The sequence below is a fragment of the Bubalus bubalis genome, chromosome 17 (genome assembly GCF_019923935.1).
Source record: "Bubalus bubalis isolate 160015118507 breed Murrah chromosome 17, NDDB_SH_1, whole genome shotgun sequence".
NCBI lineage: Eukaryota > Metazoa > Chordata > Mammalia > Artiodactyla > Bovidae > Bubalus > Bubalus bubalis.
In genome coordinates, this window is record NC_059173.1 from 43,694,091 (window position 1) to 43,713,015 (window position 18,925).

The 18,925-nt window shown below is 38.7% G+C and overlaps 1 protein-coding gene across 5 annotated transcripts in view; it reads right to left on the reverse strand.

Annotated features, from left to right (window-relative positions):
• Window positions 1-18,925, reverse strand: part of SCLT1 (sodium channel and clathrin linker 1) — a 230,455-nt gene that overhangs the window by 139,324 nt on the left and 72,206 nt on the right. For all 5 annotated transcript variants that reach the window (XM_006067319.4, XM_025268069.3, XM_044930432.2 and 2 more), the window contains one exon: window positions 4,964-5,086. In XM_006067319.4, coding sequence (XP_006067381.3) covers window positions 4,964-5,086 — 123 coding nt within the window. The remainder of the gene's footprint in view (window positions 1-4,963; window positions 5,087-18,925) is intronic.

The following is an 18,925-nucleotide window of genomic DNA, read 5'->3' on the forward strand; positions in this document are numbered from 1 at the left end:
AGAAGGCTGAACGTCAAAGAATTAATGCTTTTGAACTGTAGTGTTGGAGAAGACTCTTGAGAGTCCCCTGGACTGCAAGGAGATCAAACCAGTCAATCCTAAACGAAATCAGTTCTGAATATTCATTAGAAGGACTGATGCTGAAGCTCCAATACTTTGGCCACCTGATGCAAAGAGCTGACTCATTAGAAAAGACCCTGATGATGGGAAAGACTGAAGGTAGGAGCAGAAGCGGACTAGAGGTTGAGATGGCTGGATGATATCACTGACTCAATGGACAGCTTGATTTTGAGCAAGCACGGGGAAATGGTGAAGGACAGGGAAGCCTGGTGTGCTGCTGTCCATGGGGTAATGACTGAGCGGCGGACACGACTAAGTGACTGAACAACATCAAAATTATTTCTAGAAATCAATCCATCAGGAGACAGGTATGATAGAGACACCTTATCCCATATTGAAAAACTGCATTCAAACCTATTTAAAACCTGTAATGCAAACCATGGCACAGTTATTATTATGCCTTTTCCTCTTTTTATGAGTCTCATGGTTTGACTGCTCCACAAGTTTTAAACCTTTTAATTATCTACTATGACCAAATTAAACATCATATGTGCAGGTGACATAAAGTTGGGAGGAACTGTTAATATGTCAGATGACCGATTTAAAGCTTGATAGCTAGAGCTTCAAATAAAGACAAAGTATTATCTGTAAGGTCTATTCAAACAGCAACAGTAACAACTAACCTCCCCCCCCCAAAACCCTAACTTCAAGGCTGTACCATAAATATGATCTTATTCAGGTGGAAAACAAAACCTAATGCCTTAGTTTACTGACTTAAATGAAGAAACGGCCTTCAAAAACATACTTATATTAGAAATGATTTCTAGACCTCAGAGGTAAAAGTATTACAGCTCAGACTACATGTGTGTTATTTTCAAACTAGGGCATGTTTGGAAAAATCATTTTGTAAACTGAAAAGCAACATAAGTATTATTATGACTTCTTTAGGGAAAAATACCTATTTGTGATGATAATAAAACAAATACTCATGAACTGGAATTTGAAAACTCTATAAGAGTTGAAGAGAGACACAGTGATAGCTGCCTTATCAAAAATCCACAGGAAAGGAATCAGAATTGGAATTACTCCATAGTTTTAAATATTTGTTGTTGTTTAGATGCTAAGTCGTGTCTGACTCCTTTGTGATCCCATGGAAGGCAGCCCACCAAGCTACTCTGTCCATGGGATTTCCCAGGCAAGAATACTTGAGTGGGTTGCCATTTCCTTACCCAGGGGATCTTCCCACCCAGGGATCGAACCCATGTCTCTTGTGTCTCTTGCATTGGCAGGAGGATTCGTTACCACTGAGCCACCAGGGAACCCTATAGACACATTCAAATCCTGAGTTACAACAAAGCACTCAGTAATTACAAATCATTTGCAAATAATAAGACTGTAAGATATTATGTTAGGTATTCAGTCAGATCAGCTCAGTAGCTCAGTCGTGTCCGACTCTTTGCAACCCCATGAATCAGAGCATGCCAGGCCTCCCTGTCCATCACCAACTCCCGGAGTTCACTCAGACTCATGTCCATAGCGTTGGTGATGCCATCCAGTCATCTCATCCTCTGTCATCCACTTCTCCTCCTGCCCCCAATCCCTCCCAGCATCAGTCTTTTCCAATGAGTCAGCTGTTCGTATCAGGTGGCCAAAGTATTGCAGTTTCAGCTTTAGCATCAGTCCTTCCAATGAACACCCAGGACTGATCTCCTTTAGAATGGACTGGTTGATCGCCTTGCAGTCCAAGGGACACTCAAGAGTCTTCTCCAACACCACAGTTCAAAAGCATCAATTTTTCAGTGCTCAGCTTTCTTTATAGTCCAACTCGCACATCCATACATGACCACAGGAAAAACCATAGCCTTGACTAGACGGACCTTTGTTGGCAAAGAAATGTCTCTGCTTTTCAATATGCTGTCTAGGTTGGTCATAACTTTCCTTCCAAGGCATAAGCGTCTTTTAATTTCATGGCTGCAGTCACCATCTGCAGTGATTTTGGAGCCCAAAAAAATAAAGTCTGACACTGTTTCCACTGTTTCCTCATCTATTTCCCATGAAGTGATGGGACCAGATGCCATGATCTTCATTTTCTGAATGTTGAGCTTTAAGCCAACTTTTTCACTCTCCACTTTCACTTTCATCAAAAGGCTCTTTAGTTCTTCACTTTCTGCCATAAGGGTGGTGTCATCTGCATATCTGAGGTTATTGATATTTCTCCCGGCAATCTTGATTCCAGCTTGTGCTTCTTCCAGCCCAGCATTTCTCATGATGTACTCTGCATAGAAGTTAAATAAGCAGGGTGACAATATACAGCTTTGACGTACTCCTTTTCCTATTTGGAACCAGTCTGTTGTTCCATGTCCAGTTCTAACTATTGTTTCCTGACCTGCATATAGGTTTCTCAAGAAGCAGATCAGGTAGTCTGGTATTCCCATCTCTTTCAGAATTTTCCACAGTTTATTGTGATCCACACAGTCAAAGGCTTTGGCATAGTCAATAAAGCAGAAATAGATGTTTTTCTGGAACTCTCTTGCTTTTTCCATGATCCAGTGAATGTTGGCAATTCGATCTCTGGTTCCTCTGCCTTTTCTAAAACCAGCTTGAACATCTGGAAGTTCATGGTTCACGTACTGCTACAGCCTGGCTTGGAGAATTTTGAGCATTACTTTACTAGCGTGTGAGATGAGTGCAATTGTGTAGTAGTTTGAGCATTCTTTGGCATTGCCCTTCTTTGGGACTGGAATGAAAACTGACCTTTTCCAGTCCTGTGGCCAATGCTGAGTTTTCCAAATTGCTGCCACATTGAATGCTGCATTTTCACAGTATCATCTTTCAGGATTTGAAATAGCTCAACTGGAATTCCATCACCTCCACTAGCTTTGTTAAGTATTATATATTATGTATAACATAAACTGCAGTATTACATATATGTATGGGGCTTCCCAGGTGGTGCTAGTGGTAAAGAACTCGCCTGCCAAGCAAGGAGAGGCACGAGATATGGGTTCAATCCCTGGATCTGGAAGATCGCCTAAAGGAGGGCATGGCAACCCACTCCAGTGTTCTTGCTTGGAGAATCCCATGAACACAGGAGCCTGGCAGGCTACAGTCCATAGGATCAGAAATAGTCGGACACAACTGAAGCAACTTGGCACGCACACGCGCACGCATACGTATGTATAAATTACTATGAATTTCTCTGGAGAAAGTATGGTCCAATACTGTGGTGAGAGAAGTCAACCTCCTTCCTAACCAACACATATACCAATAACATAGTCTTGATAAGAAGGAGAATTGCTTTCTTCACTATATGAGAATACGGTCAGAAGAATCTTTATTCCACCAGTTGCTTCGATATTTGGCTTATTATTGTTCCTCTTTAAACACATTTTCAGGCACTTTATAATTCAGCACAACAACTAAATAGAATGAAATATGAGACAACAATGCAGCATCTCATACACTCCAAGAGTATAGGCAGTCCATGTCCTGTAGTCTTGAAATGCATGACTTTCACTTACTATAGTATGGTTCAATTATATTAGTCCTGTATAACATGATTCAAATTTCATACACCAATACTTTAACTGTATAATACTATATATAACATTGATTATATATTACTCAGTATAGTAATTATTATTACATAAAACACAGACTTTACTGCTAACTCTTCAGTCTACAACTGACTATGTGATAACAGAACATTATGATCAGTGTCTAATTACTTTCGAAGTCTGTGTCTTGTCTCAGAGCTTCTGTTATTCAGTTCATGCACAGATAGCAAAGTGTGCAGTTGTGCTGTCTCCTTTTCTTTCAGTGATAATATACTCATGTGACATTTTTTAAAAAACTGATAACTGAAAGAAGGAATTAGCCAATGAAGACAAAACTGCTGCAAAGAAACAGAAAGTGGTAACTCTGGATAATGTTGTAAATGAAGTTACAGGAGAAAATATCTGAATGTGAGAACATGGACACTGCCACTAGTCAGGAGAGTACAGACACACTGGCAAGGGTAACTTAGTGAAAGTGAACCCAACATGAGTGAAGAAAGAAGTTCTGATGAAAATGATGAAGATGTCCCAGAAGGAGGACTAGCAAAAAATTCACATCGCAGGAATACTAAGGTTATTTCATACATAGAAAGTTCAAAGGATAAAATGTTGGAAGCTGATCTGAACTTAAAAAGGAATATTCTAAGTTCACCAAAGCATAAAAAAGATACCTGCTCTGTGTCATAAAGTTTTCAATATACCTAGCAGAAAAGAATCAATGGAAAGATAAGGGAGGTAGATTTTGCAATGGAATGGATGGTCTTGTGAGATAGTGAGTGTGTGTTAACAGAGATATAAAACAAAAGTTAGATGCCCACTTTAAAAGAATATAAAATGATTCTTGCTTTGGACATAAAGAAATCCTTAATAACCATTAAGATTCCTTCCTCTTTTAAAATCCTATTCTGATGAATTTATATTAGAGGCACTTGACATCTATTTCAGTAAAAGGTCACATTTAAGGTTGTTAACATTTTTGTTTTACACAGTGTTGTCATATTCGAGTAGCCTTCTTCACTGTCCATAAACTAATGAACAGTTTTGGTCTTTTTTTTAATCAGGTAAAAAAATCAGGAGTATAAAAGTTTTAGAGATTCATTTATACATAAAATCTTATGGCCACTTTTTAGCCCTAAAGACAGCTTTCAGGGCTAATAACATTATAAAACCCAATGTACACTAGGCACTATTTTAATCATTTAATGTGTTCAAAAGATTTCTAACCATCAAAGATCTATTTATTGCCAACATAAATATTACACTAGAGACTAGGGCATTCTTCGCCAAAACTGAATTTCTCCAGAATGCAACTTGTTGATACACAAGAAAACCATGAAATCCAAAATTACCTTTTGCTTTTGACTTTCAAGAACATGAATCTGGGCCTCAGTCATATGTTCTTGGTAAAGTTTCCGTAGCTTGTACAACTCCTGAGAAACAGTCTGCCAGAGTTCTACAGCCTGAGCTTTTTCCTATAAAAGAAAAACATTAGCGAAATCATTATTAGTAGGCTACCGCACAGGATAAATGAATCACATTCTTTTACACAATGACTTCTTATATATAAAGTCACAAAATAAAAATAGAATTTATACAAGATGGTATGGTTGCAATATTTTTGATGATATAAAGTTGTATTAATAATTAGAGAGTAAAACTAAACATTAAAATTCTTTAGTTTGAAATTTTCTTTTTATTCAGATTTAATAGCAAAATGAAAACCCTTCAACCAGAGAGAGAGATTTAAACCACTTTCCCTGTTCCACAAAAAAGTGTAGTGTAAGCCATAAAAATTCTACAAGTGTAAGCCAAGAAAACTTTCCTTGGTAAAGCACAAGTGGTTTTTTCTGATTGCAAAAGTAATGTTTATCCTAAAAAATTATGAAAATACAGAAAAATGCAGAAGAAAAAATTACCTGATTTTTTAAAACCATGTGATAATAAATACTGCTAACATCTGGACACATTCAACTTGATAAATGTTGGATGTATTCTTGTTTATAAATGTGATCTGAGGGGAGAGTTTTGTATTTTTTTCTTAAGGAAAAAAAAAACTGGGACTGATACAGTATGCTGATTGTATTATACTATTTTCATCTAGTATTTTATAATAAGAATTTTATCAGGCCATTATTCTTTCAACAACTAATTCTCAAAAGTGATACAGAGATCCTTGAAGACAAAATTACGTTCATAATAAAAGGAAGGCATTAATTCTCTTTTTTACTCTCATCTGCATGAGTTTACAGTGTTTACCAAAGTTTACATGATGTAACCTGTGATATGGTCATTGCTCTAATGGCTACTGAAATGCATTCTTAGGTTCCTATTTGTTCTAAAATGTCCTAGCTTTGCATTCTCGCCTCCTTTGCCAAAGATAAGGTGCCCGTAGGTGCATAGATTTATCTCTGGGCTTTCTATCTTATTCCATTGGTCTATATTTCTGTTTTGTGTCAGTACCATACTGTCTCAATGACTATAGTTTTGTATTATAGCATGAAATTAGGAAGAATGATTCCTCTAGCTCCATTCTTTTTTCTCAAGATGGCTTTGGCTATTCAGGGTCTCTTATGAATTGTGAAATTTTTAGTTCTAGTTCTGTGAAAAATGCCATTGGTAAACTGATAAGGATTGCACTGAATCTGTAGACTGCTTTTAACAGTATATTGATTTTGATACCATTGATTCTTCCAACCCAGGAACAAGAAATTACTCTCCATCTGTTTATGTCCTCTTTCTTTCATCAAAGGAGGCAAGAACATACAACGGAGAAAAGACAGTCTCTTCAATAAGTGGTGCTGCAATACTGAACAGCTACATTTAAAAGAATGAAATTAGAACACTTTCTGACACCGTACATGAAGATAAACTCAAAATGGATTAAAGACCTAAATGTAATGGCTCAGATGGTAAAGCGTCTGCCTACAGTGTGGGAGACCTGGGTTCAATCCCTGGGTCGGGAAGATCTTCAGGAGATGGAAACGGCAACCCACTCCAGTATTCTTGCCTGGAAAATATGGATGGAGGACCCTGGTAGGCTACAGTCTATGGGGTCGCGAAAAGTTGGACATGACTGAGCAACTTCACTCACTCACTGTAAGACCAGAAACTATAAAACTCTTAGAGGAAAACAGAGGCAAAACACTCTATGACATAAATCACAGCAAGATCCTCTATGACCCACCTTCTCCAGTAATGGAAATAAAAACAAACAAGTATGATATAATTAAACTTAAAAGCTTTTGCACAACAAAGGAAACTATAAACAAGGTGAAAAGACAACCCACATAATGGGGGAATAGCAAATGAAACAACTGACAGAGGATTAATTTCCAAAATATACAACCAGCTCATGCAACTCAGTAACAGAAAAACATACAACCCAATTAAAAAGTGGAAACTGGCAGAAGACCTAAACAGACATTTCTTCAAAGAAGACATACAGATGGCTAATAAACATATGAAAAGTAGCTCAATATTGTACTTTATAAGAGAAATCCAAATCAAAACTACATGGGATATCACCTCACACTGATCAGAATGGCCATCATGAAAAAAACTGACAAATAATAAATGCTTGAGAGAGTGTATAGAAAGGGAACTCCTTCTGCATGATTGGTAGGAATGTAAATTGATACAGATATTATGGAGAAGAGTATGGAGATTCCTTAAGAAAACAAGGAATAAAACTATCATATGATCTAACCGTTCCACTACTGGGAACATACCCTGGTAAAACCATAATTGAAAAGGACACAGGTAACCTAGTGCTCAATGCAGCACTATTTGCAATAGCTGGGACATGGAAGCAACCTAGATGTCCATCAACAGATGAATGGATAAAGAAGTTTCTACATATATACAATGGAATACTACTCAGTCATAAAAAGGAAGACATTTCAGTCAATTCTAATGAAGTAAATGAATGAAGAACCTATTATATACAATGAAATAAGTCAGAAAGAGAAAAACAAATACTGTATATTAGCAAATATCAGTTCAGTTCAGTTCAGTTGCTCAGTCGTGTCCGACTCTTGGCGACCCCATGAATCGCAGCACGCCAGGCCTCCCTGTCCATCACCAACTCCCGGAGTTCACTCAGACTCACGTCCATCAAGTCAGTGATGCCATCCAGCCATCTGATCCTCTGTCGTCCCCTTCCCCCCATGCCCCCAATTCCTCCCAGCACCAGAGTCTTTTCCAATGAGTCAACTCTTCGCATGAGGTGGCCAAAGTACTGGAGTTTCAGCTTTATTATCATTCCTTCCAAAGAAATCCCAGGGCTGATCTCCTTCAGAATGGACTGGTGGATCTCCTGGCAGTCCAAGGGACTCTCAAGAGTCTTCTCCAACACCACAGTTCAAAAGCATCAATTCTTCGGCACTTAGCCTTCTTCAAAGTCCAACTCTCACATCCATACATGACCACAGGAAAAACCATAGCCTTGACTAGATGGACCTTTGTTGGCAAAGTAATGTCTCTGCTTTTGAATATGCTATCTAGGTTGGTCATAACTTTCCTTCCAAGGAATAAGCATCTTTTAATTTCATGGCTGCAGTCACCATCTGTAATGATTTGGAGCCCAAAAAAATAAAGTCTGACACTGTTTCCACTGTTTCCCCATCTATTTCCCATGAAGTGATGGGACCAGATGCCATGATCTTCATTTTCTGAATGTTGAGCTTTAAGCCAACTTTTTCACTCTCCACTTTCACCTTCATCAAGAGGATTTTTAGTTCCTCTTCACTTTCTGCCATAAGGGTGGTGTCATCTGCATATCTGAGGTTATTGATATTTCTCTCGGCAATATTGATTCCAGCTTGTGTTTCTTGCAGTCCAGCGTTTCTCATGATGTACTGTGCATATAAGTTAAATAAGCAGGGTGACAATATACAGCTTTGACGTACTCCTTTTCCTATTTGGAACCAGTCTGTTGTTTCATGTCCAGTTCTAACTGTTGTTTCCTGACCTGCATACAAAAGAGAGAAGAAAGCCTTTCTAATTGAACAATGCAAAGAAATAGAGGAAAACAATAGAAAGGGAACGACTAGAGATCTTTCCAAGAAAATTAGAGATACCAAGGGAATATTTAGAGCAAAGATGTGCACAATAAAGGACAGAAATGGTAAGGATCTAACAGAAGCAGAAGATATTAAGAAGTGGTGGCAAGAATTCACAGCAGAACGTTACAAAAAAAGATCTAAATGACCCAGATAACCACAATGGTGTGACCACTCACCTAGATCCAGACATCTTAGAGTACAAAGTCAAGTGGCCTTAGGAAGCATCAATACAAACAAAGCTAGTAGAGGTGATGGAATTACAGCCGAGCTATCGCAAATCCTAGATGATGATGCTATGAAAGTGGGGCACTCAATAGGCAAGCAAATTTGGAAAGCTCAGCAGTGGCCACATGACTGGAAAAGGTCAGTTTTCATTCCAATCCCAAAGAAAGGCAATGCCAAAGAAAGTTCAAACTACTGCACAATTGCACTCGTTTCACACGCTAGCAAGGTAATGCTCAAAATCCTTCAAGGTAGATTTCAACAGTACGTGAACTGAGGACTTCCAGATATAACAGCTGGATTTAGAAAAGGCAGAGGAGGCAAAGATAAAATTGCCAGCATCTGCTGTATCACAGAAAATCAAGAGAATTCAAAAAAAACATCTACTTCTGTTTCACTGACCACACTAAACCCTTTGATTGTGTGGATCATAACCAACTGTGGAAAATTCTTAAAGACTGGGATACCAGACCACCTTACCTGTCTCCTGAGAAACCTATATGCAGGTCAAGAAGCAACAGTTAGAACCAGACATGGAAGAACAGACTGGTTTCAAACTGGGAAAGGAGTATGTAAAGGGTGTCTAGTGTCACCCTGCTTATTTAACTTATATGCAGAGTATATCATGAGAAATGCCAGGCTGGATGAAGCACAAGCTGGAATCAAGATTGCAAGGAGAAATATCAGCAACCTCAGATACGCAGATGATACCATTCTAATTGCAGAGAGAGAAGAGGAATTAAAGAGACTCCTGATGAGGGTGAAAGAGGAGAGTGAAAAAGCTGGCTGAAAATTCAACATTCAGAAAACTAAGACCATGGCATCTGGTCCCATAACTTCAAGGCAAACAGAGGGGGAAAAGTGGAAACAGTGACAGATTTTCTTTTCTTGGGCTCCAAAATCACGGAGAAAGGGTGAATGCAGCCGCAAAATTAAAAGATGTTTGCTCCTTGAAAGAAAAGCTAAGACAAACCTAGACAGCATATTAAAAGCAGAGACATCAGGATGCCGACAAAGATTCAAAGCTGTGGTTTTTCCAGTACACATGTATGGATGTGAGAGTTGGATCAAAAACCAGGCTGAGTGCCAAAGAACCAATACTTTCCATCTGGTGTTGGAGAAGACTCTTGAGAGTCCCCTGGACTGCAAGGAGATCAAACCACTCAATACTAAAGGAAATCAGTCCTGAATATTCATTGCAAGGACTGATGCTGAAGCTGAAACTCCAACACTTTGGCCACCTGATCCAAAGAACTGACTTACTGGAAAAGACCCTGATGCTGAAAAAGATTGAAGGTGGGAGGAAAAGGGGTTGAGACAGAGGATGAGATGGTTGGAGAGCATCACCAACTCAAAAGGACATGAGTTTGAGCAAACCGGGAGTTGGTGATGGACAGGGAGGCCTGGTGTGCTACGGTCCATGGAGTTGCAAACAGTCGAGCACAACTGAGCAACTGAACTAAACTGAACTGAACTGGGAGATGGTGAAGGACAGGGAAGCCTGGCATGCTGCACAAAGAATTGGACATGACTGAGGGGTCACAAAGAATTGGACATGACTGAGAGACTGAACAGTAACAACACAGAATATAGAAAAATGGTATTGATGAACCTACCTGCAGGCAGCAATGGAAACACAGACATAGAGGAAAGACTTGTGGACATGGGGCTGGGGGGAAGGAGAAGGTGGGATGAATGGAGAGAATAGCATGGAAATATATAAACTACCATATTTAAAACAGAAAGCCAGTAGGAATTTGCTGTGCGACTCAAGGAGCTCAAACCCGTTCTCTGTGACATCCTAGAGGGGTAGGATGGGATGGGAGGTGAGAGGGACGTTTAAGAGGGAGGGAACATAGGTATGCCTACAGCTGATTCATGTTGAAGTATAGCAGAAAATAACAACACAATATTGTAAAGCAATTATCCTTCAATTAAAAATATCTTAGGGACATTGCAGGTGGATTCTTTACCATCTGAAGAACCAGGATAGTCCTCCACAAAGCAGAGCAAAAACTTTATTCATTCATTGAGGAATTGGGCTTTCCCAGTTCCTCGTTCTTTAAAGACCCCTTCTGCCTGGAGGAGGAAAGCAGAAATTTTTTAAGCAGTATGAGTGTTATTTCTGGCCTGCTGGATTTAAATGCCAAACTAAGCAGCGTTTTCTGAGTGTGGGTCTCTACAGTCCCCTCCAAGGAAGGCGCCCAGGGAAATCAGTTTTGAGGGACAGTCTGGGAACACCATCCAGCCTCTCCCATCTCCACTCTACTGGGCTCAGCATGAATTAGAAGGATGGGTACCACCTCTCGATTTCAGATGCTGTTCTCTGATAGGTCAGACATGAGATCCAGAGCAGAGTTGGGGTCTGTGGATGAAAAATCCCTAAGAGGAAACATAATGGCATTCTGGCTACACCAATTTGACAAGGGTCATTGAAGAGATCAAGCCCTGAGCCTTTGGGTGGGAGCACTGATTCCAAAACCCTAGACTACCAGAGAACTAACCCTAGGGAGTATGAAAGAGTGAGAACTCACACAAAGGAAATCAGCTGAATACAAGACCTGGCATCACCCAACCATCAGTGGCACCCTCCAGTAGTACAGGACACCTCATCTAAACAACAAACAAAAAAACCCCCACAAACCCAATCATCAGAGACAGAATTATCACCTCACTCAGCCTTGCCCATCAGAGGAAAAACAAACAAACAAAAACTCAGCACAAATCACACCCTATATGAAGCTTACACAAACCTTAGGAGGGCAGAAACCAAAAGGGAGAAAGAATTCAACCTTGAAGCCTGGGAAAAGACCTCAAACACAGTAAGTTAAAAAAAAAAATAATAATAAAGAAAAGGCAGAAAAATACTACACAAGTGAAGGAACAAACTAAAAACACAGAAGTCCAAATAAATTAAGAGGAAATGGGCAAACTACCTGAAAAAAAATTCAGAATAATGATAGTAAAAATGATCAAAAACGTTGAAAACAAAATGGAGAAAATGCGAGAATCAATTAACAAAGACACAGAATTATAAACATACAAACAACACAATTACTGAAATTAAAAACACTCTAGAAGGAATTGAAAGCAGAATATCTGAAGCAGAAGAACCAATCAGTGACCTGGAAGATAAAATAATGGAAATAACTTCTGAAGAGCAGAATAAAGTAAAAAGAATGAAAAGAATTGAGGATAGTCTCAGAGACTTCTGGGACAATATCAAATGCACCAACATTTCCAACATTTGAATTATAGGGGTCCCAGAAGAAGAGAAAAAGAAAGGGTATGAGAAAAATTTTGAAGAGATTATAGTTGAAAATTTCCCCAACATGGAAAAGGAAACAGTCAATCAAGTCCAAGAGGCATAAAGAATCCCGTATAGGACAAATCCAAGGAGAAACACGCCAAGACACATACTAATCAAACTAACTAAGACTAAGCAGAAACAAAGAATATTAAAAGCAGCAAGGGAGAAGCAACAAGTAACATACAAGGGAAACCCCATATGTTTAACAGCTGATCTTTCAGCAGAAACTCTGCAGGCCAAAAGGGAATGGCAGGATATTATTTAAAGTACTGAAAGGGAAAAATCTACAACTAAGATTACTGTACCTGGCAAGGATCTCATTCAAAATTGATGAAGAAATAAAAATCTATTCTGACGGGCAAAAGTTAAGAGAATTCAGTACCATCAAACCAGTTTTACAACAAATGTTTAAAGGGACTTATATAGATAAGAAATACAAAAGAAAAAGGATCTACAGAATCAACCCCAAACAATTAAGAAAACGACAATAGGAACACATATATCAATGATTACTTTAAATGTAAATGGATTAACTGCTCCAACCAAAAGACACAGACTGGCTGAATGGATTAAAAAACAAGACCCATAAATATGCTGTCTACAAGAAATCCACTTTAGACCTAAAGATACATATAGACTGAAAGTGAGAAGATGGAAAAATATAGTCCATTCAAACGGGAAGCTAAAGAAAGCTGGAGTAGCAATCCTCATATCAGACAAACAGACCTTAAAATAAAGAATATTACAAGAGATAAGGAAGGACAGTACATAATGATCAAGGGATCAATCCAAGAGGAAGACATAACAATTGTAAATATCTATGCACCCAACATAAGAGCACCTCAATACATAAGACAAACACTAACAGACATAAAAGGAGAAACTGATGATAACACAATAATAGTAGGAGACTTTAACACACCACTCACACCAACAGACAGATCATCAAAACAGAAAATTAATAAGGAAATACAAGTCTTAAATGATACATTAGATGAGATGGATCTCAATGGTATCTTCAGGACATTCCATTCAAATGCAGAAGAATATACCTTCTTCCCAAGTGCACATGGAACATTCTCCAGGATAGACCACATCTTGGGTCACAAATCAAACCTCAGTAAATTTAAGAAAATTGAAATCATATAAAGCATGTTCTCTGACCACAATGCTATGAAACTAGATATCAATTACAAAAAAGAAACTGTGAAAAACTCAAACATATGGAGATTAAACAACACATTTCTAAATAACCAACCAGTTACAGAAGAAATCAAAAGGGAAATTGAAAAATTTCTAGAAACAAATGACAATGAAAACACGACAACTCAAAACCTATGGGATGCAGTAAAAGCAGTTCTAAGCGGGAAGTTTATAGCAAGACAATCCTACCTCAAGAAACAAGAAAAACATCGAATAGACAAACTAATTTTACACCTAAAACAACTGGAAAAAGAAGAACAAAAAAAACCCTCAAAATTAGGACAGAAATCATAAAGATCTGAGCAGAAATAATTGAAAAAGAAACGAAAGAACAATAGTAAAGATTAATAAAACTAAAAGTTGGTTCTTTGAGAAGATAAATAAAATTGATAAACCTTTAGCCAGGCTCATCAAGGAAAAAAGAGAGAAGAATCAAATCAACAAAATTAGAAAAGAAAAAGGATAGGTTACAACAGACAATGCAGAAATACTAAGGATTATAAGAGACTATTATGAACAATTATATGGTGATAAAATGGATAACCTGGAAGAAATGGACAGATTCCTAGGTAAGTTCAAACTTCCAAGACTGAACGAGGATTCAAACTTCCAAGACTGAAGCAGGAAGAAACAGAAATTATGAAGAACCCAATTACAAGCACTGAAATTGAAACTGTGAACAAAATATCCTAAAAAAGAAAACCCCAGGACCAGATGGCTTCACAGGAGAATTCTATCAAACATTTAGAGAGAAGAGCTAATGCCTATCCTTCTAAACTCTTTCAAAAAATTGCAGAGGAAGGAACACTTCCAAACTCATTCCACGAGGCCACCACCACCCTGATACTAAAACCAGAGAAAGACAACACACGAAAAAAGAAAACTACAGGCCAGTATAACTGATTGACATAGATGAAAAAATCCTCAACAAAATTTTAGCAAAGAGAATTCAGCAACACATCAAAAAGCTCATATACCATGATCAAGTTAGGTTTATTCCAGGGATGAGAGGATTCTTTAATATATGCAAGTCAATCAATGTGATACACCATATTAACAAATTGAAAGATAAAAACCATATGGTCATATTAATAGATGTAGAAAAAGCCTTTGAAAAAATTCAGCACCATTTATGATTGAAATTCTTCAAAAAACGGGCTTAGAAGGAACCTATCTCAACACAGTAAAGGCCATATATGATAAGCCTACAGCAAACATTATTCTCAATGGTGAAAAATGAAAGCATTCCCCTTAAGATCAGGAACAAGACAAGGGTGTCCACTTTCATCACTATTATTCAACATAGTTCTGGAGTCCTAGCTTCAGCCATCAGAGAAGAAAAAAAAAAAAAGGAATCCAAATTGGAAAAGAAGTGAGGTTTGTGACATTGTACAGGAGACAGGGATCAAGATCATCCCCATGGAAAAGAAATGCAAAAAAGTAAAATGGCTGTCTGAAGAGGTTGTAAAAATAGCTGTGAAAAGAAGAGAAGGGAAAAGCAAAGGAGAAAAGATATTCCCATTTGAATGACGAGTTCCAAAGAATAGCAAGGAGAGATAAGAAAGCCTTCCTCAGCGATCAATGCAAAGAAATAGAGGAAAACAACAGAATGGGAAAGATTAGAGATCTCTTCAAGAAAATTAGACACCAAGGGAACATTTCATGCAAACATGGGCTTGAGAAAGGACAGAAATGGTAGGGACCTAACAGAAGCAGAAGATATTAAGAAGAGGTGGCAAGAATACACAGAAGAACTGTACAAAAAAGATCTTCATGACCAAGATAATCATGATGGTGTGATGACTCACCTAGAGCCACACATCCTGGAATGCGAAGTCAAGTGGCCTTAGGAAGCATCACTACAAACAAAGCTAGTGGAGGTGATGGAATTCCAGTTGAGCTATTTCAAATCCTGAAAGATGATGCTGTGAAAGTGCTGAACTCAATATGTCAGCAAATTTGGAAAACTCAGCAGTGGCCACAGGACTGGAAAAGGTCAGTTTCCATTCCAATTCCAAACAAAGGCAATGCAAAAGAATGCTCAAACTACCACACAATTGCACTCATCTCACATGTTAGTAAAGTAATGCTCAAAATTCTCCAAGCCAGGCTTCAGCAATATGTGAACCATGAACTTCCAGATGTTCAAGCTGGTTTTAGAAAAGGCAGAGGAACCAGAGATCAAATTGCCAACATCCGCTGGATCGTGGAAAAAGCAAGAGTTCCAGAAAAACATCTATTTCTGCTTTATTGACTATGCCAAAGCCTTTGACTGGGTGGATACAATAAACTGTGGAAAATTCTGAAAGAGATGGGAATACCAGACCACCTGATCTGCTTCTTGAGAAACCTATATGCAGGTAGGAAGCAACAGTTAGAACTGGACATGGAACAACAGACTGGTTCCAAACAGGAAAAGGAGTACGTCAAGGCTGTATATTGTCACCCTGCTTATTTAACTTATACACTGAGTACATCATGAGAAATGCTGGGCTGAAGGAAGCACTAGCTAGAATCAAGACTGCGGGGAGAAATATCAATAACCTCAGATATGCAGATGACACCACCTTTATGGCAGAAAGTGAAGAGGAACTAAAAAGTCTCTTGATGAAAGTGAAAGTGGAGAGTGAAAAAGTTGGCTTAAAGCTCAACATTCAGAAAATGAAGATCATGGCATCTGGTCCCATCACTTCATGGGAAATAGATGGGGAAACAGGGCCAGAGTTTATTTTTCTGGGCTCCAAAATCACTGCAGATGGTGACTGCAGCCAGGAAATTAAAAGATGTTTACTCCTGGGAAGGAAAGTTATGATCAACCTAGACAGTATATTAAAAAGCAGAGACATTACTTTGTCAACAAAGGTCCATTTAGTCAAGGCTGTGGTTTTTCCAGTGGTCATGTATGGATGTGCGAGTTGGACTATAAAGAAGGCTGAGCGCCAAAGAATTGATGCTTTTGAACTGTGGTGTTGGAGAAGACTCTTGCGAGTCCCTTGGACTGCAAGGAGATCCAACCAGTCCATCCTAAAGGAGCTCAGTCCTCGGTGTTCATTGGAAGGACTGATGCTGAGGTTGAAACTCCAATACTTAGGCCACCTCATGCGAAGAGTTGACTCATTGGAAGGGGGCAGGAGGAGAAGGGGAAGACAGAGGATGAGATGGCTGGATGGCATCACCGACTTGATGCACATGAGTTTGGGTGAACTCTGGGAGTTGGTGATGGACAGGGAGGCCTGGCGTGCTGTGATTCATGGGCTTGCAAGAGTTGGACACACCTGAGTGACTGAACTGAACTGAAAACTCTCACTGTTTGCAGATGAAAGGATACTGTACATAGAAAACCCAAAAGATACTATCAGACAATCACTAGAGCCAATCAGTACATTTAGTAAAGTTGCAGATTACAAAATCAATACACACAAATCACTTGCATTTCTATATAGTAAAAGTTAAAAAATCAGAAAGTGAAATTAAGGAATCAAGCCCATTCACCACTGCAACAAAAAGAATTAAATATCTAGGAATAAACTTACCTAAGTAGACAAAAGAACTCTAACACAGAAAATTATGACACCAGTGAAAGAAAGCAAAGACAACATAAACAGATGGAGAGATAGTCCATGTTCCTGGGTAGGAAGAATCAATATTGTGAAAATGACTATACTACCTAACACAATCTACAGATTCAATGCAATCCCTATCAAATTTCCAATGACATTTTTCACAGAATTAGAACAAAAAATTTCACAATTCATATGGAACACAAAAGACTCCCAAAAGCCAAAGAAGTCTTGTGAAAGAATCAAGCTAGAGGAATCAACCTTCCTGACTTCAGATTATTCTACAAAGCTACAGTCATCAAGACAGTATGGTACTGGCACAAAAACAGAAATATAGACCAATGGAACAAGATAGAGAACCTGGAGATAGAGCCACATACCTATGGGTACCTTGTTTTCGACAAAGAGGCAAGAATACACAATGGGGCAAGGACAGCCTCTTAATAAACAGTGCTGTGAAAACTGGACAGCTACATGTAAAAGAATGAACACTTCCTAACACCATACACAAAGATAAACTCTAAATGGATTAAAGACCTAAATGTGAGACCAGAAACTATAAACCTCTTAGAGGAAAACATAGGCAGAACACTTGATGACATAAATCAAAGCAAGATCCTCTATGACTCACCTCGTAGAGTAATGGAAATAAAAACTAAAGTAAACAAGTGGGACCTGATTAAACTGAAAAGCTTCTGCACAGCAAAGGAAACTTATAAGTAAGGTGAAAAGACAACCCTCATAATGGGAGAAAATAATAGCAAATGAACCAACTGACAAAGGATTAATTTCCAAAATATACAAGCAGCTCATACAACTCAACACCAGAAAAACAAACAACCCACTCAAAAAGTGGAAAAAAGACCTAAACAGACAGTTCTCCAGAGAAGACATACAGATGGCTAACAAACACATGAAAAGATGCTCAACATTGCTCATTATTAGAGAAAAGCAAATCAAAAACCACAATGAGCTATCACCTCACACTGGTCAGAATGGCCCTCATGAAACAGTCTACAAACAATAAATGCTGGAGAGGGTGTGGAGAAAAGGGAATACTCTTGTGCTGTTGGTGGGAATGCAAATTGATACAGACACTATAGAAGACAGTATGCTGCTGCTGCTGCTAAGTCGCTTCAGTCGTGTCTGACTCTGTGCAACCCCACTGATGGCAGCCCACCAGGCTCCCCCGTCCCTGGGATTCTCCAGGCAAGAACACTGGAGTGGGTTGCCATTTCCTTCTCCAATGCATGAAAGTGAAAAGTGAAAGTGAAGTCACCCAGTCATGTCCAACTCCTAGTTACCACATGGACTGCAGCCTACCAGGCTCCTCCGTCCATGGGATTTTCCAGGCTAGAGTACTGGAGTGGGTTGCCATTGCCTTCTCCGAGAGGACAGTATGGAGATTCCTCAATAAAACTAGGAATAAAACCACCATATGACCCAGGAATCCCACTCGTAGGCATATTATACCCTGATGAAACCAAAATTGAAAAACACACATGTATCCCATTGTGCACTGCAGCACTATTTACAACAGCTAGAACATGGAAGCAACCTAGATGTCCACTGACAGATGAATGGATAAAGAAGTTATGGTACATATACACAATGGAATATTACTCAGACTTATAAAGGAACACATTTGAGTCAGTTCTCATGAGGTGGATGAACCTAGAACCTATTACACAGAGTGAAGTGAGTCAGAAGGAGAAAGATAAATATCATATTCTAACGCACATATACAGAATGTAGAAAAATGGTACTGAAGAATTTATTTACAGGGCAGCAATGAAGAAACAGACATAAAGAATAGATTTATGGACATGGGAAGAGGGGAGGAAAGGGTGAGATGTATGGAAAGAGTAAAGTGGAAATTTACATTTACCATATGTAAAATAGATAGTCAATGGGAATTTGTTGTATGGCTAACGAGACTCAAACGGGGCTCTG